We start from the raw sequence: 26,139 nt of genomic DNA, 5'->3' as shown, positions 1-26,139 counted from the left end.
TCGCACCTTCTCCCATCACGGCTCGTTGCAGGCTCTGAGAGTCTGCAGGCAGCACCCCCCACCACCCCCACCAAAGAGGGCTGCTAGCTCAGAAGGGACAGTGCACACACTGGCAAATAGGAAAACAAAGAGGCTTGTGGGTGCTGGACCCTGAAGCAGAAGCCGGCCCCGGCCTCTACCCCAGGACTCCCCAGCCAATCCTCACCAGCGCCTTCCCTTCCTGTTGCCACCCCAGGCACCAAGGCTGCCCGCCTCACCTGCCAGTCCTGGCTCCCCGAGCATCCCCAGCTACCTTCTGCCACCTGCTCTCCCTCCCTTCCTGCTCCGTGCTTTCTCCAGCCCTCCCCTGCCCTCCCCACTCTCCGGGCCCAGACCAGTGCCCACAACCATCTGCCAGCCCCCAACGCCAGCACCTACCCTCCCTCCACTCTTCCTTCAAGCATGGCTCCTGAGCTGCCCACTCCCCTCAGCCTCCTCTGCCCACTACCGGGCTCCGGGGTCCTCCAGTAGACAGAGCCCCGGGCAAAGCACACCGGAGCAGCCGGCCCAGGGTAGAGCACCGCTGGCTCCAATGCTAACTGTGAATCAGACCCACTCCGGAGGGCTGGGAAAGTGGGCCAAGGCCCCAGAGGCTCCAAGCTGGTCCAGAGTCTGGCCTGTGAGCCCCGGTTTCTACAACCAAGGGGGGGGTCTTTAGAGACTGTCTCCTCCTCCAGCTGAGCCCCCGGTCTTCCTGGCTATACAAAAACACCCCATCTGTGGAGTGCTTGCTATGAACTCACCACTCCCTGCCAAAGAGCAAACATCTTCTTTCAACACTCACAACATCCCCTAAGAAAATGAGGCTCCAGGAGTCAGGAGTCAGATCACTTACCCCAGTCCACACACTGCAAGCCCTGTCTGTCTCTCCTACTCCAGCCACTCTGGAAGCAACCAGTCCCCGCCGGCTCTGAGCCGCAGGTGCAACAGGGCAGCCCTTCAGGCAGGGCTGCACCAGGTGGCCCCCGGAAAACACTACAGGCTCCCACCTGTGCAGTGGGGGAGGCACGCAGGAGCAGATGTCCACAGAGTCTGGGCCACGGCTAACGGATAAACGCGTTCCTCATTTCTGCCCCACAGAGCAGCTCTGAAGCTCAGCCCAGAAGGCTCCTCGGGACACCACCCTGGACAGGGCGGCAGCAGTGACGGCGGCGGGGCAGCCGGGGTTGCCTCCCCTCTCGATCCTTCCTGCCCCTGCCGCAGCCCTGATTTCCAGAAGCCCCTCCCAGATAAACCACAGCCACCAAGCCTTCCTCTGGAGCTCTGCTTCAGGGACCCAGGGGAGTGGGTGGTGGACCTGGAATTCGCACTCAGGTCTGAGCAACAGCACAGGCTTCGTGCTCAACCACCACCAGGCTTGCCAAAGACCCAGGTCATTCAGAGCCACTGAACCTCAGCAAGGGAGAAAGGAGGAGGAGGAGGGAGGGGAGGAGGAGGAGGAGGAGGGCCGTGAGATGTGCTGCAGCAGGAGCCCGTTCTCTGGAAGAGAAACCCCCTCCTGCTGAATTTCACTCAGAGCTGATCAGAGCCCCCCTGACCCTCCTTGGGGTTAAGCAGCTGCTTCTGCCCAGAAACCCCCACCTCAAGGCCCAAGAGTGGCTGCTGTGGCTCTCTATTCCAGCCTCCCATCCCACCCCCTAACAGGCCCCTCAAGCCCCACCCCCTGGCATCTAGGAAGGTAGGTGCTGGAAGCCTGCCAGCTCCAGCAGACAGCCACCCCACCTGGGGAAAATCACCCCCCAGGCCTCCCCAGGCTCTGAGTCACTCCCTGCCTCCCAGCCTGAGCCCAGGCAGCTGGATGAGCTCTGTGTACCCTCACTCAGAGCAGGAAGAAGGGGGAAGGGCAGCGACTCCTCCATCCCCTTGGGAAACTGAGGCCTACGGGGTTAAAGGGACAGCTCAGAGTCACAGAGCAGGAAAAGAGCCCAAGAGCCCTGGGAGCCCTGGGAGCCCCCGGGAGGCTGCTCTGATGCAGGTTCCTGGAAAGAGGCAGACGCTGGCTCCCAGAGCCCAAGCCCCACCTGCGTGCAAACACCCTCTAGGTTTATTAGGAAGAGGGTGGGGGGCCACGGTGTAGGGTTACGGAAAACAGAAGGAGCACAGAAGAGGACTCCCAGCCAGCCCAGGAGAGGAGGGCACTGGACAAGTCAAAGTGGAGTCCACCCAAATTCCTGAGGCTCCCTGAGCGCGTGCCCAGGGCTGCCCCCCAACACGCACGCACCCACAGCCTCCCGCTGGAAGGTCCGAGAAAGCAACCACCCCTCTTGGGAGCGCCTCTCCCTGCAACAGACAGGGCGGGAGAGAGGGGAGGGTGTGGTTTATGCCTTTTCCGGGGTGATGGCGGGGACAAACTACCCTAGCCTGGGGCTGGGTCCCCTGTGGATCCCAGCTTTCTCCCTTTCACGGCCACCTGTAAACACCCAGCCATCTGGGTCGGCATCTCCCTGCAGACTTTGACAGAAGCTGAACAACATCTCACGTCTGTACGCACACCCGGCGCATGGACGTGGTGTGTACTGGGCCCCACCCCGCACGGATTTCTGAGGACAGACGCCCGCCTCCCAGACAGAGCCCGGGGTGCCCTATGCGGCCCCGGCGCAGCACCCGCACGGTCCCCGCGCTCATTCACACTCACAACACACACTCGGGCGCCAGGATCCCTCGCCCGGGACGCGTGTCCTGATCCAGGCTGGCTGGGGTGAAGGCTCAGCCTGGAGCCACTGACCTTCTCACTCTCAGGCGTGAATGCAATGTCAATAGGCGGTTCACCCGGCCAGCGCGCCAGGAACCGCGCGTCCAGCCCTCTCCATCCGCAACCAAGCCCACTCTTGCTTGGCGGCGCCAGGGTCCCCCGCAGCCCGCCCAATCGCGTGCACCGTCACCACGGCGCGCACACGCGCACGCCGGCCCCACAGCTCGGAGCCCACAAAGCTGCGCCCTCCTCCCGCCGGCCCGCAACCGCCCGCACACCTGGCGGGCACGCCCGCACCCACCAGAGCCGCGCGCACGCAGCCCGAAGCCCGTGGCCCTTGCGAGGCAGGGTCCTTCGGCCACCACCGGCCCATGCCTACCTTGCACTCTCTCTCGCCCCCTCGCAACGCCGCTGCCGGCCGGCGCCCAGGTCCCGGTGGCGCCCACCCTGGCTCTCCCAAGCGCTACTGCCGCGCAGCCGCCGGAGAGGGACGGAAGGCCGGGCACCGAGAGGCGGGCGCCGGGGGCGGGAGGGCGCCGGGGGCGGGGGTACGGCGGGTCCAGAGCCCGCGCCCGCCAGGGGTGGCTCCTTCTGAACAAAGGCGCAGGGCGGGGCAGGCTCGCCCAGGGGCCCCAGGAGAGACGGAGAGCGAGCTGCCCACCTGCTCAAGGCGCTTCCTGGAGGATGGGCCCAGGGCAGTGAGGAACGAAGGTGCTGAAAAACCCATGGGCTTCCGGGTCTGTTGAGGGAGGCTCTCGCTCTCCAGCTCTCTTGGGGAGGGGTACGGTGCGCCCCGGACTTGGCGGTGAGGAGGGCCCTGGGGCTGCCATGCGCCAGGAGCGGCGTTCTGCCGCGGCCCCTGCAGCATGGAGCTTTCCGGCACTCCGTGCGCGCTCCCCTCCCAGCTTCTCCCAAACCAGGGGACCCTGAACTCAAGAAGTTGAAGGAGCGGAGGGTCCTCTAGCCTGAGCCTCTTCCACTGTAACCTCTGCAGGGACTGGCCTGACACCACGGCCCCCACACCTCCCGCCATGGGACAGCCTCCCTCTGGGGACAGCCTCACCCAGCCTCGCCCTTGCTGGCTTTCCTCTCCAGCAAAGCTTCCTCGCCCCTCCCTGGTGGCCATGGCCTGGCTCTGCTCCGGCCAGGTCGGCTACCTGCCCCCTGGAACACACCGAGGGCCAGGTGCTGGCTACCCCTTGTGCCTGCAGGACTCGGTTCCAATGTCACTTTCCCCAGAGTCCCCACACACCTGTCTCTGCTCTCCAGGCCCTGCTGCAGTGTCTCCTGCAATCTGATCACCGAGGGAAACCCTCCTGGCAACGCTGCCTCCCCACCAGAATGTGCATGCCATGGAGGCAGCACCCTCGTCTGCCTGGCGGCTCCTGCGACCCCAGAGCCTGACCCAGAGCTCCCGCAGACCCTGGGAAGCAGTGCTGGTAGCTCAAGTAATGGGGTTCCTGCCACCCACACGGGAGACCCAGACTTCCAGCTTCAGCTCAGCCCAGCTGCAACCTTGCAGGCATTTGAGTCTCTCCCTCCCTCCTTCCTTCTCTCTCTCTCTCTCTCTCTCTCTCTCTCCATCTTAAATAAATTTATTAAAATTTTAGGGGCTGGCATTATGGTGTAGCAATTAAAGCCACTGCCTATACATCAACGACCCATACAGGCATCAGTTTTTGTCCTTGCTGCTCCACTTCTGATCCAGCTCCCCGCTAATGGCCTGAGAAAAGCAGCAGAAGATGGCCCAGCTGTTTGGGCCCCTGCCACCCATGTGAAAGACCCCACGAAGCTCCTGGCTCCTGGCTTTGGCCTGGCCCAGCCCTGGTCATTGCAGGTATCTGGGGAGTAAACCAGCAGATGGAAGATCTCTCTTACCACCCCCCTCTAGTTCAGCCTTTCATATAAATAAATAAGTCTTTTTAAAAGTAAAATAAAACTGGCTGGCGGTGCAGCTCACTAGGCTAATCCTCCACCTGCAGTGCTGGTACTCTGGGTTCTAGTCCTGGTTGCTCCTTCTTCCAGTCCAGCTCTCTGCTGTGGCCCGGGAAGGCAGTGGAGGATGGCCCAGGTCCTTGGGCCCTGCACCCCATGGGAGACCAGGAGGAAGCACCTGGCTCCTGGCTTTGGATCAGTGTAGCGCACCGGCCATAGCAGCCATTTTGGGGGTGAACCAATGGAAGGAAGACCTTTCTTTCTGTCTCTCACTCTCACTGTCTAACTCTGCCTGTCAAAATAAATAAATAAATAAATAAAATAAAATAAAACTGAGGCCTGTGCTGTGGCTTAGTGGGTAAAGCCACTGTCTGCAGTGCCAGCATCCCATATGGGCACTGGTTAGAGTCCCAGCTGCTCCACTTCTGATCCAGCTCCCTGCTGTGGCCTGGGAGCAGTAGAGATGGCCCAGGTCCTTGGGCTCCTGCACCTGCGTGGGAGACCTGGAAGAAGCCCCTGGGTCTTGGCTTCAGATCGGTGCAGCTCCACCCATTGCGGCCATTGGAGAGTGATCCAGTGGATAGAAGACCTCTCTCTCTCACTCTCTCTCTCACTCTCTGCCTCTCATAACTCTGCCTTTCAAATAAATATATAAATCTTTTTTAAAAATTTAAATAAGTAAAACATACAAATTGTTTATTTCTGGAATTTTCCATTTACTATTTAGTGGTTGATTGGGGGCAATTGAAACTACGGAAAGGGAAAGGGCAGATTCATGAGGGCGACTGCTCTAGACTTGGGACTTGGACCTGGAATCCAGCTCCAGGGCATCTTCAGTCCCAGTTCTGCCACCTCCCCTGTCTGGGATGATGCCCAGGTTCCTGGCAGCAGCAATGCTGCCAGCGTGCCATGCTCACCCTTCCTCGAGTCACTGACAAACGTGATGAGCAGGACTCGGCTCACAGCAGCCCACTCATCAGCCGCCTTAGCTGTGCCGTCCCCCAGCCCACACCCTTCTGTGTCACCTGATGGAAGGAAAAGAACAATTTCTTGCTGAAAGTCAGAATCCCCGTCTCCTGCTGCATCACCCTCAATCCAATTGCTAATCTGAAAACCTAACCAGAGCAGCAGCCAGCAGCGTAGGGTCCCTGGAGAAGTTGCTGCTGCTGACCATTCCCCTGCTCCTCGCTCAGGGGCCCCACCCTCCCTCTCATAACCGACTCTGACCGGGGCTGATGCCACGTCGACGTGTTCATGGTTTATGGACGTCATCTTCTTCCCTACCCTGCCTCCTGCCCTCAGCCATGCGTCTTACTCTCTGAGAGGCAGTGGGCATGATTGCGAGCACTGCCACTTAGCCTCTGCCTCAGTCTCACTGTTTGAATAATGGGGAGATCAGAGATCATTGCCTTGCACTGAAGATGAAATCAATTTTGCAAAGCTTTTACAACGTGACAGAGAATAAGCACCAAAAAATAATAATAACTATTGTGGAGGCTGGCGTTTGGCACAGTGTGTTAAATGCCACCTAAAATGCTAGTGTCCCATATCAGGATCCTGGCTGCTCCACTTCCAATCCCGCATGTTGTTAATGCCCCTGGGAAGAGGCCAGGTGCTTGGACATCTGCCACCTACGTGGGAAACCTGGGTGGAATTCCAAGCTCCTGGCTTCAGCGTGGCCCAACCCTGGCTGCTGCAGCCAACTGGGGAGTGAACCAGCAGAGGGACTCTCTCTTTATCTCTGTCTCTCTTCCTCTCTCTGTAATTCTTTCAAAGTAAATGTTTTTAAAATATTTTTTAAAAAAAGAATTTCATTTTTGCCCACTTCCTAATACTCTTGCCTCAAGCTCCTGGGGTTTTTCTGCCTTTTCTCTCCATTATCTGAAATCCAACACCTGTCATCCAGAGCACGTGTCTGGTCAACCATCCATCCCCTTAACACCAGGAACAGGACCACCAGCTGGCCACAGTCACCTCTCCCAGGCTTTCTGTCGTTCCCACATCATCGTGCAATTCTTGCTCATTGGTTAGAACTCAGTCCACGGTCTACCTGCTTCCTGTCCCTTCTGAAATTGTCAGTGAGAGGCATTCAATGCTGCGCTCAGCTAAGTAGGACCATTGGCAGATTCAGGGGCAGTGGAGTCTCCAATTGTGGCTGAACCTTATTCCTGGGGCCAGCCGGGGCAGCTGCAGGAAGAGCATCAGCCCTGAGCCAGCCCACAATGTCCCCCAAACAGCCTTCCTTCCATTCAACCACCCCAGGAGGGGAGACCTGCACGTTCCTGACTGCGAGGATCCTGCCCACAGAGAGGTGCAAAGAGGTACTACTGTTGGTGGGAAGCTGGGAAGAGAGGCCCAAGGTCAGGTCTGGGAGAAGCTTTGGGAGGGGACATCTCTGTTGAGCCTGCTGACATGTTCACACCTGTCCACAGTGGAGGAGGACAAGGAGGGGGCAAGGGCCTGGGAGCTCGAATCTGAGTAGGAAAAAGCCTTCACCCCTAGCCGCAACACCAGACCCAGGACCCCAGGTGGATTTCCTGCACAGTGGAGGAGGCAGGCAAGGATGGCTCCACCCAGGCAAAGCTGGCCTGCCCAGAAAGCACACAGCCACCCTCCCTCTTAAGAGGAGCCAGCTGGTCTCCCCCTCACTGGAGACTGGTGCTCACAATGGAAGGCGGGGAAAGATACAAGGGGTTTCCCTAAAGTTCATGGGAAAAGCCAATTATGAAAAACCCTGCATGGATTTCATTTTTTTTTTTTTTTTGCACCATGATAAACATATGATTAGTTGCATTTTCCATGAACTTTTCAAAGTATCCTCGTAGAATGATACCCATTTTACAGAAGAGAAAGCAGAGGCAGTGAGCTGCCCCAAATCACTCAACACATTCTAGGCTGGACGAGTACCCAGGCTGATAAACTGTCCAGGTGCTGAGAGGCCTCTCCATCACTGAGAGTCGAGTTCCCCAGGGTGGATTCATGGAGCAGCAAGAGGCAGGCTGGGAAGGACCAGCTGGGAGGAGGACCCCTTTACCTGGCGGGAGACTCGAGGTCAGCTCTGCTGAGAATGCGATGCTGCTGCGGGCTGTAGAGCCACTGGAAGGCTGTGAGCGTCCTTTCCTCAATTCGGAACCGCCCTTCCTGCACGTACCTGCGGGTGGGACAGGAGAGAATGAGCACTCGACGCCCTTCGGGGCTCCTATGGGAAGTCAGCCCCAGCGGGGACGTACAGCTGCAGGGCACCTATCCCCAGAGGCCTCACCTGCTTGTGGCCACAGCACCCCATGTCCAGGGACTGTTATTAAAATTTCCTGAAGAGGAACTAGCAAAAGGAGCAGACCTCAACTCAATAGATGGAGAAGGTTTTCCAAAGCCACTTGATCTTCTATCTCCTGGTTCATTCCCTAAATGGCTGCAATAGCCAGGTCTGGTTCAAGTCCACACCAGGAGCCTGGAACTTCATCCAGATCTCCCACATGGGCAGCAGGGGTCCAGATACTTGGGCTGTCATCTTCCACCACCTTCCCAAGTGCATTAACAGAGAGCTCGAGTAGCTGGGACTCCAACTGGCACTCTGGGGTTTGCAAGTGGCTGCTTAACTTGCTGTACCACAACACGGGTCCCCTGACAACTGACTGGTTTTTTTTCTTTTAAAGTTTTATTTATTTATTACTTCAAAGGCAGAGTTACAAAGAGGCAGAGGCAGAAAGAGAGAGAGAGACTGACTTCCATCTGCTGGTTCACTCCCCAAATGGCTGCAACGGCCGGACCTGGGCTGATCCAAAGCCAGGAGCCAGGAGCTTCTTCCAGGTCTCTCACACGGGTGCAGGGGCCCAAGGACTTGGGCCATCTTCTACTGCTTTCCCAGGCCATAGCAGAGAGCTGGATCAGAAGTGGAGCAGCGGAGACTCGAACCAACACCCATTTTAGATACTGGCACTACAGATGGCGGGTTGACCCACCAGGCCACAGCGCCGGCCCCACGTTTCCCTTTCAGTCTTGTGATCTCCCTGTGCAGAACAGATCTACAGATTCCAGACTTAATAACAGCAGAAGACAAGCATGACCCCAGCATCCATCCGGAGGGGACTGGATAAATAAACGATGGCACACACAAATGCTTGAACCACACACAGCCATAGGGAGTGTTTAAAATGAGATGTCTGAGCCGGCGCTGCGGCTCACTAGGCTAATCCTCCGCCTTGCGGCGCCGGCACACCGGGTTCTAGTCCCGGTCGGGGCGCCGGATTCTGTCCCGGTTGCCCCTCTTCCAGGCCAGCTCTCTGCTGTGGCCAGGGAGTGCAGTGGAGGATGGCCCAGGTACTTGGGCCCTGCACCCCATGGGAGACCAGGAGAAGCACCTGGCTCCTGCCATCGGATCAGCACGGTGCGCCGGCTACAGCGCGCCAGCTGCGGTGGCCATTGGAGGGTGAACCAACGGCAAAGGAAGACCTTCCTCTCTGTCTCTCTCACTGTCCACTCTGCCTGTCAAAAAAAAAAAAAAAAAATGAGGTGTCTGTGTGCATCATGCCAAGGTCTCTGAGACACATCGCTAAGAGAAGAAAACATCAAGTGCCCAGCAGAGTGTGTGATTCATGTCCAAAACAGGGGTGTGGGAATCCAGACCCACTTATCTTTACACACAGAGACTCTGGAGGCACAAAAGGTGTAAAAGTCATTTCCTAGGCAGGGGAAACGGGACGCAGGGCGGCTGAGGGCGTGGGGAAGTGATCTGTTCACGATGATCTTCCCATACAAGAGGGAGATCATCTGGTCCAAATGTGTGTGTGTGATTACAGCCTGGGGAAGTGCTAGGAAAAAGACTTGGCGGGGGTGGGTAGGCATTTGGCACAGCAGTTAAGTTGCTGCTTGGACACCCAAGTCCCAATATCTGAGTGCCTGGGTTCAAGTCCCTGTTCCACTTCTAATCGATTTCCTGCTAATGCGCACCCGGAGAGGCAGCACACGGTGGTTCCAGTCTTGGGGCCCTGCCACCCACGTGGGAGATCTAGATGGAGTTCCAGGCTCCCAGCTTCTAGGGCTGGCCCACCTCCAGCTGCTGCAGGCCTATGGAGAGAACTGTGGGTGGAAACTGTCTCTCTCCCTCTCTCTCTCTCTCTGCCTTTCAAATAAAATAAATATTTTGGTGGTGGGATCATGCATCTGCTCTGATACTGCCCACAGGCTCTGTGCTGGGGGCAGGACTTGGCAGAGCCCTCCCAGGCTGGGTCACCCTCCCAGGAGTGATAAGGGTCCTTTCACTCAGCTCCGGCTTCTACAACACAGCACGGTAGACTAGCACCTGCACAACATAAACATATTGCTCCCAGTTCTTGAGGCTGTGAAAGTATCAGACGGAGGTGCAGGTGCCCAGGGATAGTCTCTTGCCCGTCTCCACGTGACCATTTTCTGGTCATACGTTCGCGGGGCAGAGAGCAAAGTCGCCTCTCTCAGATCTCCTGTTCCAAGAGTCTCATCCTGTTCATGGGGGCTCCACCGTCAGGACCTCAGCACCCCCAAAGGCTCCACCTCCTCCTACCATCCCCTTGGGGTGGTGGCTTCAGCCCATGAGCTCGGGAGGTTCACGGGCACTCAGTGCATACTAAGGGCTCCAGGCTGGGAGGAGCTAAGACGGAGCGGAGGGCTTCCGTGGGCCTGGGCTGCCCCTGGGCACTTTAGGGAGATCAGCCCAGCTGCTGGGTGGAACAGGGCAGGGCAGGTAGGTCAGAGGCTCTGTGAGATCCAGTGATGGTTTGGACAGGGGCTTGGGGCTGGAGATGCAGACAAGCGGGAGAGCTCATGAGTGAGTGGAGGAGGTGGTGTTGAAGGACCTGGTGCTGAGTGGGACATGGTGGCCAGGGACAGGGAGCAATCTCGGCCTGAGTGACGCACCTGCCATCTCGGCAGCAGCTGCTGGTAGACTGGTAAATTTGGTTGCCTCCCAACTGTTACGGCTTTGGTTGCTTTGGAAGATGAACCGTGTGATTACATTTTCAAAGATTAAATTATTTCTTTTTTAAATGTGAAGACCTTTTCCAGTCATGAAGTTGCAGGTTGTTTGGGCCAGAAAAATCCCAGTGGCCACTCATCTGGCAGAGGGAAGAATGTGCCACTCAGGAGCCATCCCAGCTGCAGTCCTGACCCTGACGAGGGCCTCCACCAAGACCCAGCCACGCCGGCCCTCCCCTGCTCCGAGGCAGATGGGATGGACTGATCTCCACTCAGCAAAGCGGCTTCCACTGCTCTTCAGGTACCCCAGGCCCAAGTCAACCTCCCAGCTGTGGGTGAACCATTTCCCCTGTGATCCCCAGATTCACCTGTAAAATGGGATCTCTCCTCTAAGCCTGGCATCAAATCCCAATCAGCTGGTTGGTCCCATTTCAGAGTTGAAGAAGAGGAGGCTCAGGGAGGAAAAGGAACTTGTCCAAGGTCACACATGCGGGCAGAGCCAAAGCCAGGCCTTGCTTGCACCATAGCATTGGCCATCCAGTCCCGCTACCCACCACAGCGGCTCTCTCCTCCACACCATCCTTCACTCCCTTTTTTTTTTCTTTTATTTATTTGAGAGGCAGAGTTACAGAAAGAGGAAGAGACAAATAGAGAGGTCTTCCATCCCCTGATTCACTCCCCAAATGGCTGCAACAGCTGGAGCTGGGCCAATCCAAAGCCAGGAGTTTCTTCCATGTGTCCCATGTGGGTGCAGGGGCTCAAGGACTTGGACCATCTTCAACTGCCTTCCCAGGCCAGAGCAGAGAGCTGGACCAGAAGAGGAGCAGCCAGGACTCAAACCAGCATCCATATGGGATGCTGGCAAGACAGGCAGAAGCTTAGCCACAGTGGCTGCCCCCTTCTCTGTACAGAAAAGTCATCAGGTCACACTGCCCCTCAAACACAGCCACAGAGACGTCAGCCCTCCCCCATCCACGCTGCCCCCTCCACCTTCACCACTCAGACCCTTGTCCCTGCTCTGCCCACCCTGCCTTTTCTGACCTCCAGGCTTTGCTCAGGCTGTTGTCCTGCCTCCACCTCTGCCCCAAGCCTGCCGCCCTGTTCCACCTCTCAGACCACGCTGCCTCCGAGCCTCTGTCCCCAGCCAGGCAGCCAGAATCCAAGCCAGCGTCAAGGTTCCTGCACCGCTCTGCTTAACCTTGATCACCTCGCTTCTGTCTGTTCGCCGGTACATGAGTTATTTATGTGCCCGTCTGTCTCCCTGCTAAAGAGCACAACTGTGTCGGATTCATCTCTGAAAGCTCTTGCCACCTCCTCACACGGCTCCCTGGTCTTCTGGGCCAGCCTGGTGTAAAAAAATCACAAGACAGCAGTGCCCGGCTCAGGATGTCCAGGGGAAACTGACACAGACGATCTCCATCAGCAAGCCCAATGCACGCATTTAGTGAATGCACTTCCAGAATTGGATCACACTGAGTGGAAGGAAAAACAGACCACCCATCCATCCACAAACATCTTCCCTATGAACCTGCTATGTATCTGAAATTGAATAGCACACTAAAGGAGACAAATACTGCAGAGGGTTAACCTGTTAAGCTACCATAAGCCAGTAAAACTTGAGCAAGAGGGGCTGGTGTTGTGGTACGGCAGGCTGTGCCGCCTGCAATGCGTGCATCCCAAATGAGTGCTGATTTTAGTTCTGGCTATTCCAGTTCTGATCCAGCTCCCCGCTAACGTGACTGGGAAAGCAGCAGACAGAAGATGGCCCAAGTATGTGGGCCTCAGCCACGCACAGGGGAGACCTGGATGGAGTTCCTGGCTCCTGGCTTTGGCTTGACCCAACCCCAGTCATTGCAGCCATTTCGGGGGTGAACCAGCAGATACAAAAGCTCTCCCTCTTTGTCTCCCTGCCTTTCCAATAAATAAAATTAATCTTAAAAAAAATGGGGGAACTGGTGGACAGCCTGTGGGGACTCTGTACTAGCCCTTCAATTTCTCTGCAAATCTAAAACTGTTCTAAAACATAAAATTTACCCAAAAAAGACCAGTACCCATGATAAACAGCTTTTACAGAACAATTTGAAAAAAAAAATACAAAGATAAAACCATTCAGAGAACAAAAAAGGAAAGAGGAATGACTAATTTATAAACTAGAAATGCAGATGACCTAGAAAAATGAAAAAATGCTAAAACTTCTAAGTAGAAACATGAAAATTACAGCAAGCAGAGATTATTTTCACCAGTGAGTTTGGACAAGTGTTTTTTTTTTTAAGGGCTACCTATATACATATTTATTTAGTTGAAAGAGTGACAGAGGAGGAGAGGGAGAGATAGAGACAGAGACCTTCCATCTGCTGGCTTGCTGGTTCACTCCTCAAATGGCCACAACAGGAGCTTGGAATTCTATCCAGGTCTTCCATGTCGCTGGCAGGGACCCAAGCACTTGGACCACCCACTGCTCTCTGACACATTAGCAGGGAACTGGATCAGAAGCAGAGCACCTGGGACTTGAACCACTCCGTGATATGGGACGCAGGTGCCACAAGCAGTGGCTTAACCCACTGCACCGCAATCTCAGCTCTTGGCCAACATTAAAAAGTCTTTTAATCCTACTGTGAGCAAAGTTGTGGTCAAACTGGCATCTCACACAACACTGGATTTAAGATGAGATGGTCAGGGCCATGGCTGTGGTATAGCAGGTTGAGTCACTGGCTGCATATCACATGAGCACCCATTTGAATCCTGTATGATGTTGGTTCAAGTCCCAGCTGTACCACTTCTGATTCAGCTCCCTGTTAATGTACCTGGGAAGCAGCAGCAGATGGCCCAAGCACCCTGCCACTCATGTGGGACACCTGGATGGGGTTCCAGGCTTCTGGCTTCAGACTGGCCCAACCCCAGCAGTTTCAGCCATTTGGGGAATAAACCAGCAGACGGAAGAGCCCCCCCCCCCATAATTCTACCTTTCAAATAAAATAAGCAAATCTTTACCCAAAAGAGAGCGAGCACCTGATTTGAGTCCCAGCTCCACTCCTAATTCCAACTTCCTGCTAATGTGCACACTGAGAGGCAGCAGTGATGGGTTCAGGTACTTGAACCTCTGCCACCCGCAAGAGAGATCTCAACTGAGTTCCAGGCTGCTGGTTTTAACCTGGCTCAGCCCTGGCTGATGCAGGTGTTTGGGAACTCGGAGAATGAGTCAGCAGATGGGAGCTCTACTTCTCCCAATGTATCATAAAACAAATGCATAAGTAAATAATTCTTTAATTCATAAGCACCGGTGCCGCAGCGCTGGTACTCCAGGTTCTAGTCCCCGTTGGGGTGCCGGTTCTGTCCCGGTTGCTCCTCTTCCAGTCCAGCTCTCTGCTGTGGCCCAGGAAGGTAGTGGAGGATGGCCCAGGTGCTTGGGCCCTGCACCCACATGGGAGACCGGGAGGAAGCGCCTGGCTCCTGGCTTAGCAGCCATTTGAGGAGTGAACCAACAGGAGGAAGACCTTTCTCTCTGTCTCTCTCACTGTCTAACTCTGCTTGTAAAAAAAAAAAAAAAAAAAAAAAAAAAAAAAAGGAGGAAATGGACATCACCACTTTTGTAGCCCACAGACCATTTTGGGTGGAGTGGAGCCAGACCCAACGCCATAAGTAGACAGGTGGCCCAGCCTGGCCAATCAGAGCATCCCATCCCTTTGATCCCAGTAATTGGTTCAGGGAGGGTCATGTGACACGGCTCAGGCCAATGAGGGAAGATCATTGGGGCGGAGTCTCTGAGGAAGGGAAGCTAGCTTTCCAGGGGGTTATTAATCCCCAGGGTCACCCACAGCCACTGAGGACCACCTTGTTTCCAGGAGAGTTAGAGAGCCAAGCATGATGGGCGGCATTACCTGAGCACCTGAAACACTGAGCGTTCCTGGAGTTTGCAGTTCTTTGAGCCAGTAAATTTCTTTGTTTAAAATCAGTCACAACTAAGGAGCAAAAGAATCTGGGCTGAAGGGAAGGAAACCAGACTCCAGGCGAGTCCTGGGACCAGGGACCAAGGCTGGGTCTGGAGGATACGTGGTCCTCACTCCCCCGCCCCAAGCATGCGCTCTTCTCCAGCGGCCGGCGAGGGCCACACAGCGAATCATGTATCACCAGGCCCGGGACGGCCCCCACAAGGTGCCAGGGGCAGGGCTGGGGCGGGCTGAGGCGAGGCAGAGCAGCTCTGAGCTCTGCCCTGTTCAATCTCTCCTGTCCTCTTCTGAGAGGTGAGAGGTGAGGACGCCCTGGGGCCCTGGCTGGTGTTTCATATTGGAAGGAAGACAGCCCTGAGCAACCGCTTGCCCTTCGCCCGCTCTCCAAACACGTGACTTCTACTTGTATGTGTTTTACACACTGCAGTTAGGTTTGAAGACTGGCTCTATTGCTAAATAATCAACTTGGAAAACGGCTGTCCCTTCCTGCTCTGACAGCATGAACTGGCATGTGTAGCCACACCATCCACGACGCAAGACAGGGGAACAGTCAAGCCCTAAGTCCCAGGTTCAAACCCTGACTCTGGCATCTGCTTGCTGAGTGACCCTGGCTCCTCGTTTTGCCTGTTTTCTCATCTGTATAATGGGGGTGCGAGTGAATCCTTACTATTACAGAGTTCAAGGAAGTGCTCAGAAAGCCTGGCTTGCTGATATTGATTATTGATACTGGTATTCGGTATTGGACTGGTGAGATGTTCCCGATCCTGGTGTGGATGAGAAGACTTGGGGTGGGGAGGGGTCCCAACCCCGTGGACCTCCCCTTTGACCCTCTCAGTCCCCCTCCCTGAGCGCTGTAAGTCAGCCAGGCAGAGTTCAGGCCGCTGAACACGCGGGAGCCCAGCCCAGGTGATTCCGCTGCGGTGCCTCTCCACCTGCAGTCGGGTAACCTGACACCAGCGGCCTCTGATTTCCCAGCCTGGGCGGGGCTGCGGCGGGAAAGGGGCAGCCGCCCGTCTTCGCTAGAGACCCCTGCCCCAGCCCTCACCTCCGAGGCCCCCTTCAATGAACCCGAAGACTCGTTGTGCAGGTGAGTTGGGGCGTCTCTCTGAACGCAGCTCTGCGCCCTCTTGGGGCCCTAGTCCATGGTCCAACTCCGGGCGGCGGAAGAGGGAGGCAGAAGGGGACCCCGGTGTGCAAACGGGGAAGCTGAGGCGGGAGAAGAGGGGAGGAAACCCCGCCAGCGCGCCTGTGGACGGAGATCTTGGGTCCCTCCAGAGCCTAACGTCTCGAACGGGGTCCCCGTCTCAGCTCCATGTCCGCGGAGAGCCGCACAAACCCAGTGCCTGGACGCGGGTGGCCTGGGTCAGGCAGCCCCGCGCCTCTCTGTCCACCCCGCAGCCTCGGCTCGGGAAGAAAGTTTGGGCCAGCGCCCCCACTCCTTCCCGCACAGGGCCGGGCCTCGGGGCGCGGGGCGCGCGGGATCGCGTCCGCGCCCGGCCTCGCGGTGCCCACTCACCAGCGCACCAGCTGCCAGCGCTTCTCCCCCGGCGCCCGGCGGCCCGCCATGCCTCGCCCGGCCCGCTGCTCCCAGCCCGCGCGGCTGCCGCAGGGCCAGTGCCGAGGGCGCGCTCTCCCGGGCGGGGCGCGGCGCGGGGCCGTGCGGGCGGGGCGGACGCGAGGCCACTCGGCCGGTGCCCAGGCGGTGCGGAGGGCCCCGCGCGGCTGTAGGCCCCGCCCCGAAGTCCGCAGGACCTGGTGGCCGCGCTCCGCCCAGCAGCGCGCAGGATGGCACCCGGCCCCCTGCACGTCCTCCCCGGCAAGCAGCGCCCCATGTCTCTGGAGCACCAGGCTAGGAGTCAGGCTCTCCAAATTCTGCAAGGGAAATGCGGCTTGCTGAGTGACGAGGCAATTCATTTCATCTTGCTGGGCCTTCCTCTACCTGCCCATAAAGTTAGGACCAAAAATAAACAAACTCTAAAAGCCCAAAGTAAAAACTGGTGCGCACTACAAATGATTAAAGCACTTAACTTTATGTGAAAGACAAAGAGATCTCCTGTCCACTGATTCACTCCACAAAGGATCCCAACATAGCCTGGAGCTAGGAACTCAATCGGAGTAGCAGGGACCCAAATACTTGAGCCATGTCGGCCGCAAGGTGCGCCTTAGCGGGAAGCTGCAGCGCCGGTGTCCCATATGGGCGCTGGTTTGACTGCTCCACTTCTGATCCAGCTCCCTGCTAATGTGCCTGAGAAAGCAGTGGAAGATGGCCAAGTCCCTGGGCCCCTACACCCACGTGGGAGGCCTGGAAGAAGCTCCTGGCTCCTGGCTTCGGATTGAAGCCATCTGGAGAGTAAACCAGTGGATGGAAGATTCTATTTCTTTCTCTCTCTCTCTCTCTCTCTGTCTCTCTCTCTCTCTCTCTCTCTCTCTCTCTCTGCCTCTCAAATAAATACATAAAAGTTTAAAAGAAAAAAAAAAAAAACCAGCAGACCCAGGACAGGATCCCAGAGACACTCCTACATGGGCTCCAGGTGTCCCAAGCTGGAGCACTAAGCCAAACACCTGATTAAGGTACATTAACTAAGCAGTGATTACAACAATACGGAGTTGGCCTACCCCGAGCGTCAGCTCCATCAGGCCTTTCCCCTACCTCCACCCCAGGGTTTGTTCATTCCTGGAGTGGAGAAGAAGCCAGCACAGCCCACACATTCCTGGGAGCGTGCGTCCCAAGCCTGGCTTGAAGGAGCTGAGTTTCAGAAATGCTGTTACTGGGAAACTCTGGATTCACTGCCTCCCATGTCAGGACAACCTGCATGTCCTTTGTGACACAGAAATTTGAGGCAGGGAAACGAACAAACTAGCTCCCAGGTTGAGATCCAGGGTGTGTACCTCCCTCCCAGGGGGCCGGGAGCCCTGGCCAAGTGTCCAGTTGAAAAACTGGTATCTGCCTTCTATCTGTAGGCACCCTTCCCCAGGGTCCAACAGAAACCGAGATAAGACGGATCCTAGCAATCCATCCCAAGGCATTCCGCTGTGTCTCCACTAAAGAAGTGCCGAGAAGCCACCAGCCACGAAGCCTGTGGCCAGCACAGAGGTAACTGCAAGGATCGGGGAGGAGACACAGACAAGGTGGGCTGGCAGCTCTCCTTTGACCACTAAGTGGAGGTCGTGAGGCCGGCGATTCCCTTAGAACATAAGCTTCCCCCAAGAATCAATTCATGCGGAGATCAAAGAAATATCCCAAAGGTGCCTGCACTCTGTGTGTGTGTGTGTGTGTGTGTGTGTGTGTGTGTAACACAGGCAAGTGCTTCAAAACATCCATGGAAAATGGAATTGTTATTTTGGTACAAAAAAATTGGGGGCTGGCACTGTGGCATAGCAGGTGAAGCCGCTGCCTGCAGTGCCAGCATCCCATATGGGTGCTGGTTGGAGTCCCAGCTGCTCCACTTCTGATCCAGCTCTCTGCTGTGGCCTGAGAAAGCAGTAGAAGATGGCCCAAGTGCTTGGGCCTCTGCACCCACGTGGGAGACTTGGAAGAAGCTCCTTGAGTCCTGGCTTCAGATCGGCGCAGCTCCGGCCATTGTGGCCAACTGGGGAGTGAACCAGTGGATGGAAGACCTCTCTCTCTCTCTCTCTCCCTCTCTGTGCCTCTCCTTCTCTCTGTGTAACACTCTGCCTTTCAAATAAATAAATATTTTTAAAATTTTTGAAATCTATGTATATGCCAGCGCCGCGGCTCACTAGGCTAATACTCCGCCTTGCGGCGCCGGCACACCGGGTTCTAGTCCCGGTCGGGGCGCCGGATTCTGTCCCGGTTGCCCCTCTTCCAGGCCAGCTCTCTGCTGTGGCCCGGGAGTGCAGTGGAGGATGGCCAAGTACTTGAGCACCGGCCGCAGTGCGCCGGCCGCAGCAACCATTGGAGGGTGAACCAAAGGCAAAGGAAGACCTTTCTCTCTGTCTCTCTCTCTCTCACTGTCCACTCTGCCTGTCAAAAAAAAAAAATTAAAAAAAAAAAAGAAATCTATGTATATAAAAGGTTGTCAAAAGTTTTCAGAAAATACATATTATGAAAAAACTTAGAGAGATCCTCCATCTGCTGGCTCACTCTCCAGATGCCTCCAACACCCAGGGCTGGGTCAGGCCAAAGCCAGGAGACTGAAACTCCATCTGGGTCTCTCACATGGTGGCCCGGACGTAAGTACCTTGAGGAGATTATACTAAGTGGAATAAACCAGTCAGACAAGGACAAATGCTATATCTTTCCACTTAATATGAGTACCTGCAGTAGTCAAATTAGTAGAGACAGAAAGTAGGAGGGCATGGAGAGAAGGAGGATGGGTGCCATTGTTTAAGGGATACAGAGTTTCAGTTTTGCAAGATGCAAAGAATTCTGGAGGTGGAGAATGGTGATGGTTGTGCAATAATATAAATGTACTTACTGTCACAGAACTGTATACTAAAAAGTAGTTAAGACAGCAAGTTTTACAGGATGTGTATTTTACTACAGTAAAAAATTAAGGCACCCAGCATTGTAGCACAGTGAACGCCAGCATCCCGTATTGATGAGTGCTGGTTCACATCCCAGCTACCCAGCTTTCCATACAGCTCCCACTAATGCACTTGGGAAAGCAATGGGAGATAGTCCACATCCTTGGTCCCTGCCACCAACAGAGGGGCCCAGGCTGAGTTCCAGGCTCCTGGCTTTAACCTGGCCCAATCCTGATTGTTGCAGGCATTGGGGGAGTGAACTGGAGGATAGAAGATTGATCTCTTTCTGCTTTTCAAATAAAATTTAAAATAAATGAAATAATTTCTTAAAAAATTAGGGGCAGGGAGTTAAACCACTGTTTGCAAAGCCAGCATCCTACATCAGAGTGTGGATTTTGTGAAAGTCCTGGCTGTTCCACTTCTGATCTAGCTCCCTGCTAACGTGTCTGGCAAAGCAGCATATAATGGCTCAAATGCTTGGGCCCCTCCCACCCCTGTGGATAACCAGATGGAGCTCCAGGATCCTGGCCTGAACCAGCCTAGGCCATTGCAGCCATTTGGGGAGGGAACCAGTGGGTGGAAAAATCAATCAATCAATCTCTCTCTCTCTCTCTCTGTCACTATGGCTTTCAAATAAATTTTTAAAAGTTAGGGGTAAGCTTTAGCCTATTGGTTAAATGCTAGTTAGCATGCCCACATCCCGCATGGGAGTACCTAGGTTCAACATCCAGTTCCGGGGCCAGCACTCTGGCTTAGCAGGTTAAGCCTCTGCCTGTTGCACCATGCTGACATCCCAGCCCATATGGATGCCAGTTACAGTCCCGGCTGCTCCACTGTTGATCTGTCTCCCAGCTAACAGCCTGGGAAAGCAGTGGGAGATGGCCCAAGTGCTTAGGCCCCTAAACCCATGTGGGAGACCCAGAAGAAGCTCCTGGCTCCAGCTTAGCCAAGCCCTGTCCATTGCAGCTATTTGGGGAGTGAACCAATGGATGGACAACCTCTCTCATTGTCTCTCCTACTCTGTCTCAAATACATAAATCTTAAAAAAAAAAAAATCCAGTACCAGCTCCTGACCCCAGCTTCCTGCTCCTGCAGACCCTAAGAGGCAGCAGTAATTGTTCAAGTACCTGGATTCTGTAGCCTATGTAGGAGACCTGGATTGTATTCCCAGTTCCTGGCATCATTAACCCAGTCCAGACCATTGTGGGCATTTGGAGAGTGAACCAGCAGTCAGAAGTGCTCTTGTCTGTCTGTCTGTCTCTCTCTCTCTCTCTCTCTCTAGTAAATAAACTTTTTTAATTTAAAAATTAAGTAGAGCACCGCAGCTCACTAGGCTAATCCTCCTCCACCTTGCGGCGCTGGTACACCAGGTTCTAGTCCCGGTCGGGGCGCTGGATTCTGTCCCAGTTGCCCCTCTTCCAGTCCAGCTCTCTGCTGTGGCCCGGGAGTGCAGTGGAGGATGGCCCAAGTGCTTGGGCCCTGCACCCCATGGGAGACCAGGGTAAGGTGAAAGTACCTGGCTCCTGCCTTCGGATCAGCGGCTGTGGCAGCCATTGGAGGGTGAACCAACGGCAAAGGAAGACCTTTCTCTCTGTCTCTCTCTCTCACTGTCCACTCTGCCTGTCAAAAAAAAAAAAAAAAAAAGTAATTCAGTACTTGTGTGTGTGTCATATATCTTTTCCCCCAGAAGGAAAAACAAGAACATTTTAATGATGGAAAACTTCACTGAAAGTAGGAAGTAGATTTTTAGTTTTTTCAAACATGAGTATGTCCTATTTTTACAAGTTTTTTTTTCAAAGATTTTATTTATTTATTTCAGAGGCAGAATTACAGAAACGGGGAGAGACAGAGAGGTCTTCCAACCCCTGGTTCACTCCCCAGATGATTGCAGTGGCCAGAGCGGGGCTGATCCAAAGCCAGGAGCCAGGAGCCTCTTCCTAATCTCCCACGTGGGTGCAGGGGCCCAAGCACTTGGGCCATCTTCCACTGCTTTCCCAGGCCAGAGCAGAGAGCTGGATCAGAAGAGGAGCAGCTGGGACACAAACCAGCACCCAGATGGGATACCAGAGCCACAGGAGGAAGCTGAGCTTACTACGCCACAGCACTGGCCCTATGTTTACAAGTGTTTTAAAAATTTTTTTAACATATTTGAGAGAACGAGAACGTTCCCATCCACTGGTTGACTCCCAGGTGCCTGAAATGGCAGTGGGGCAAAAAAGAAAGGAAGGGGAGGACCAGCGCCGGCACCGTGGCATAACAGGTAAAGCTGCCATATGGGTGCAGGTTCGATTCCCAGCTGTTCCACTTCTGATCCAGCTCTCTGCTATGGCCTGGGAAAGCAGTAGAAGATGGCCCAAGTCCTTGGGCCCCTGCACCCATGTGGGAGACCCAGAAAAAGCTCCTGGCTTCTCGCTTCAGATCAGTGCAGCTCTGGTCGTTGTGGCCAATTGGAGAGTGAACCAGCATATGGAAGACTTCTCCCTCCCTTTCCCCTCTCTCTCTGTAACTCTGACTTTCAAATAAATTAATAAATCTTAAAAAAAAAAAAAAAAAAAGAAAAGAAAAGAAAGGGGGGGGGGGGGCAAAGCCAGGAGCCAGAAGCTCAATTACTTGAACCATCACCACCACATCCCAGGGTCCCCATTAGCAGGAAGGTGGAATCAGAAACCAGAGCTGAGAATGGAACCCAGGCACTTCCACATGGGACATAGGTGTCATAACCAATGCCTTAAATTCTAAGGCAAAACCCACCCCTTATAAGAATTTTTAAGAACTGTCTGAACATTATGTAGATAATTCTGTATTATCTTCCTGGTAAGATTTTTTTTTAAATTTTCTTCATTAAAATTTAAAAATTAGGCTGGCACCACGGCTCAATAAGCTAATCCTCCGCCTGCAGCACCGGCACACCGGATTCTAGTCCTGGTCGGAGTGCCAGATTCTGTCCCGGTTGCCCCTCTTCCAGGTCAGCTCTCTGCTGTGGCCCGGGAGTGCAGTGGAGGATGGCCCAAGTGCTTGGGCCCTGCACCCCATGGGAGACCAGGATAAGTACCTGGCTCCTGCCATCAGATCAGTGTGGTGTGCCGGCCGCAGCGCGCTGGCCGCAGCGGTCACTGAAGGGTAAACCAACGGCAAAAGGAAGACCTTCCTCTCTGTCTCTCTCTCTCACTGTCCACTCTGCCTGTCAAAAAAAAAAAAAAAAAAGGGGGCCGGCGCCGTGGCTCAATAGGCTAATCCTCCACCTTGCGGCGCCGGCACACCGGGTTCTAGTCCCGGTCAGGGCGCCGGATTCTGTCCCGGTTGCCCCTCTTCCAGGCCAGCTCTCTGCTATGGCCAGGGAGTGCAGTGGAGGATGGCCCAGGTGCTTGGGCCCTGCACCCCATGGGAGACCAGGAAAAGCACCTGGCTCCTGGCTCCTGCCATCGGATCAGCGCGGTGCGCCGGCTGCAGCGGCGGCCATTGGAGGGTGAACCAACGGCAAAAGGAAGACCTTTCTCTCTCTGTCTCTCTATCTCACTGTCCACTCTGCCTGTCAAAAAAAAAAAAAAAAAAAAAGGATAGTAGGATTACAGGCACAAAATTGATACTGTATTTCCCAAACTTTCTAAGAATAATTCTAATACTTCTCTAATAAAACATAATATTAAACACAGGTAGATGTAGGAAGTGGCTCATTTAAGGCAAAATGTGTCCCACCACGTATCCAAAAATGGATATGAAGCTAGGAGAAAATAAAGGAGAAAGGGGCCACAGTTGTACCAAGTCACCAAAGACTTGGGACCCGGTTACCCGAGATCATGGAAATGACCTGACATGGAGAGATTTGGGGCACAAGCAGTGTGGATCTCCTTAGAATCATCTAAATAATGACTGTCAGGTGCATTCTTGAGCCCTTTGCCTTCAGTGGAGGAGTTGGGTTGGGTTGAAGCAGAGATGTGTCTGAGGTTGAATTATGGCCTTCACACACGCACACACACACACACTTGGCTCCCTATCAGGAGTTTGGGAACAACCAAAGACTGTGAAGGTCGGAGCTGAGATACATTCGAGGTCCTGCACGCTCTGGCCCCTGCCTGCCCCTAAAGCTCCTGGCCACCCCAGCTGCATTCATCTCTGGGAGGCTTGGGATGCTGCTTTAACAAGCTTGCCTCTGGCCTAGGCTGGACCAGGGTTTGAACCCTGACCCTGCTACTTCCAACCTGTGTGGTGTTAAATTGAACTTCTCTTGCGTCTCATTTTCTCTATTTGCAAACAAGAATAAGTCTTTCCAATAAGGTTTCTCAGAAGTTTCAGTGGGATGATATGGGCAAATGGCTCAGTTCAAAATAATGGTTACTCAAGTCTTAGAAGGAAGTCACAGTACTCTGTCTACCCCTCCCTCTCTAATTGTGACTGTAGATGAAACCCCACCCAACTCTTGGAGGACTCAGTTCTCAATCCAAAATTGGCCACATATAACAAAGTAAATCCCCCAGAGCTAGCATTTGGCCCAGTTGTTACGACACCCACATCCCATATTCAAAGTGCCTGGATCTGAATCCTAGCTCTGGCTCCTGCTTCCAGCTTCCTGCCAGTGCTAATCCTGGAAGGTAGTGCATGGTGGCTGAAGTGCCTGGGTCCCAGCCACTCACACGGAGATCTGGACTGAGTTCCTGGCTCCCAGCTTTCACCTTGCACAATTCCGGCCATTGCAGCTTTTGGGGAGTAAACCAGTAGATGTCTTCCAATTTTTTAAAGAAAAAAAAGATAATAGTTACTTATGAAGTAAAATGGACATTTTTCATACATTTCAGTTTGCTTTTACTTTGTTACAAGTTTAATTTTGAAAATAGAAAAAGCTTACCCAGAAATTTACTGAAAATAGCATTTAGTAAATTGGTGCAAAGAATGTTTGTTGTTATTATCAACAACAACATCTCCAATGTCCCATTTCATAATCTCTCCCAAGGTCTCATCAGAGCTTCAGGTACAGTGCTGGGCAGTCAGCTTTGCCCAGTATTACCCTGTAATTTTTTAGGTTTCATTTATTTATTTATTTATTTGAAAGGCAGAGTTACAGAGAGGCAGAGAGAGAGAGAGAGAGAGAGAGGTCTTGCATCCACTGGTTTGCTCCCCAAATGGCTGCAATGGCTGGAGCTGAGCCAATCTGGAGCTGGGAGCTTCTTCCGGGTCTCCCATGTGAGTGCAAGGACCCAAGCACCTGGGCCATCTTCTGCAGGCAGGACCAGGACCACACCTCAGACACATTAATGGGGAGCAGCTGGAACTTGAACTGGCACCCATATAGGACGCTGGCACTGCAGGCAGTGGCTCTACCCACTATGCCACAGAGCTAGCCCCTTAATCACTCTGTATTGACTGATTGCTAAGCTTTCTCCAAGGAGGTAGTCCTCTAGCCCTCAACCACCAAGTACAAGCCTTCACATGGCAATCTCTCAGCTCTGCTGGCTCCGTTACTCTCAGTGGCCTTTGAGTAGTTTGTGCATGTCATTTGTTATTTCACATATGGCTACTGTTCCAGCAAAATAAAGTGTGGGTTTCTTGAGGGCAGCCTTACAGGTCTTTCATGCCCAGGTGGGGGCTTGTTCAGGTGCAGGACTTGGCAAAAAGCAGTTCTCGTGACAAAACTGGGGGCCCCAGGAACTGGCAGGACCAGGACCACACCTCAGACAGGTGTCTGCAACTATTTACTGTAGCTGGTGAAAAGCCAGAGTTCCAGGATCCGTCTCGATACAGATATGGAGGAAAAAACCATTAGGGCTTGGTCATAGCAATGTGAATACAAGAAATTCCAAACCTTCCTCTAGCACTTTTTGACCCCTCACAGGCATCCTGTCAGCAGAGTTGATGTTACGTTTCTCTCTTAGTGAAGAGGAACTGGAGCTTGGAGAGGTCAAGACTTGCCCAGAAGCACCCAGCTAGCAAGTGACAAGGCTGGAATCAGAGCCCATATTTGCAGGTTCCTTCCCACCACACACCGCTAGGAAATACAAGACACACCTTTCACCCTTCTAACTGATATCTCATGGAACTGAAGGAATAGACACGGCTCATCAGAACCCATACGCCTGCTGGAGACACTCACATGGGGCCAGGGATTTACCCACAGGAATACTGCATTCCAGGAAGGACAACAAGGGGCCAGGAATCAGGACCAGGGGACCAGGTTGGCCTTTCCACCCCCTCTTCTGGAGATTTCTTCAGGCAAAATAAAAGGAAGCGCACGAGCGCACGCGTGCACGCGCACACACACACACACACACACAGAGGGAGAGAAGGAGAGGGAGGGAGGAGGGAGGGAGAGACAGACAGACAGACGGTGCAGATGGAATCTGGCCTTCCTACTGGATGGGATTTGAGAGGCCTGTGAACCTCACTGCCTGCCAAGTCACAGAAAAGAATCCTTCCTTCAACTCTTAGCAACGGAGGATCTGTCAGAGCCCCTAAAACTTTCAGTCGTTGGCACAAAGTCCAGTTAGTCCTTGAAAATTGGCGGGAAGACAGGGAGGGAAGGAACCATAGAGGGGCCATGGAGTTCAGGCAAGATGCCCTTGAGGCCAATGAGTGTCTGGAACCCTCCCCAGGCCCTTGTAGCCAACTGGAGGTGGAAGACCCCTCTGGGAACATGGCTCTGTGAGGTAGCAATAGGGCATATTTATGGCTGGCAGTGCAGTGGGACAAGCCAGACCAGCCTTCCGTCTGAACCCTCTGAGCCCCTGGCAGTGGTGGGAACAACTTAGAGCTCTGAGCCACCTGCCGCTCACACAACACACTGGTTCCTGGCCGCCACGCGCTCCCATACCTAAAGGAGCACGCAGCCCTGTTCAGAGTATTCATGCCCAGGAATCTTATGAGCTATCCTGCTAGAGATGAGACCGGGGTCCAGCGAGGAGGAAGATCCCGGTGGAGCCAGTGTTAAGGGCAAGCAGCGGGACTCCAGAAGCCTTCCTTGCACTGCCAACCCGGGTCAGCGCCAAGGCTGAGCACTCGTTCTAGACGCAAGTTTACAGAGGACCTTTCTTTTCTTGAAAATGAGGTGGCTCATCACCTAGGGCCCAGAGAGGTGACATGACTGGCCCAAGGTCACAA

The 26,139-nt window shown here is 54.3% G+C and overlaps 1 protein-coding gene across 3 annotated transcripts in view; it reads right to left on the bottom strand.

Moving 5' to 3' along the window:
* The window catches only part of RAP1GAP2 (RAP1 GTPase activating protein 2), a 217,574-nt gene extending 201,376 nt beyond the window's left edge, over positions 1-16,198 (bottom strand). Inside the window, exons 1-2 of one of the 3 annotated variants that reach the window (XM_051824520.2) lie at positions 16,079-16,198; positions 7,701-7,817 (exon numbers count right to left, since the gene is read on the bottom strand). In XM_051824520.2, coding sequence (XP_051680480.1) covers positions 7,701-7,817; positions 16,079-16,128 — 167 coding nt within the window. In that variant the 5' untranslated portion in view covers positions 16,129-16,198. Of the gene's footprint in view, positions 1-2,764; positions 2,911-3,110; positions 3,228-7,700; positions 7,818-16,078 lie in introns of those variants that run through there. The other 2 variants (XM_051824524.2, XM_051824523.2) reach the window with 2 other exon arrangements.
* Between the last annotated feature and the right edge of the window lie 9,941 nt (positions 16,199-26,139).

The sequence above is a fragment of the Oryctolagus cuniculus genome, chromosome 17, assembly GCF_964237555.1.
Source record: "Oryctolagus cuniculus chromosome 17, mOryCun1.1, whole genome shotgun sequence".
Taxonomy (NCBI): domain Eukaryota; kingdom Metazoa; phylum Chordata; class Mammalia; order Lagomorpha; family Leporidae; genus Oryctolagus; species Oryctolagus cuniculus.
The sequence above is the reverse complement of the archived record's forward strand: the minus strand, read 5'-3'. Positions and strand labels throughout refer to the sequence as shown.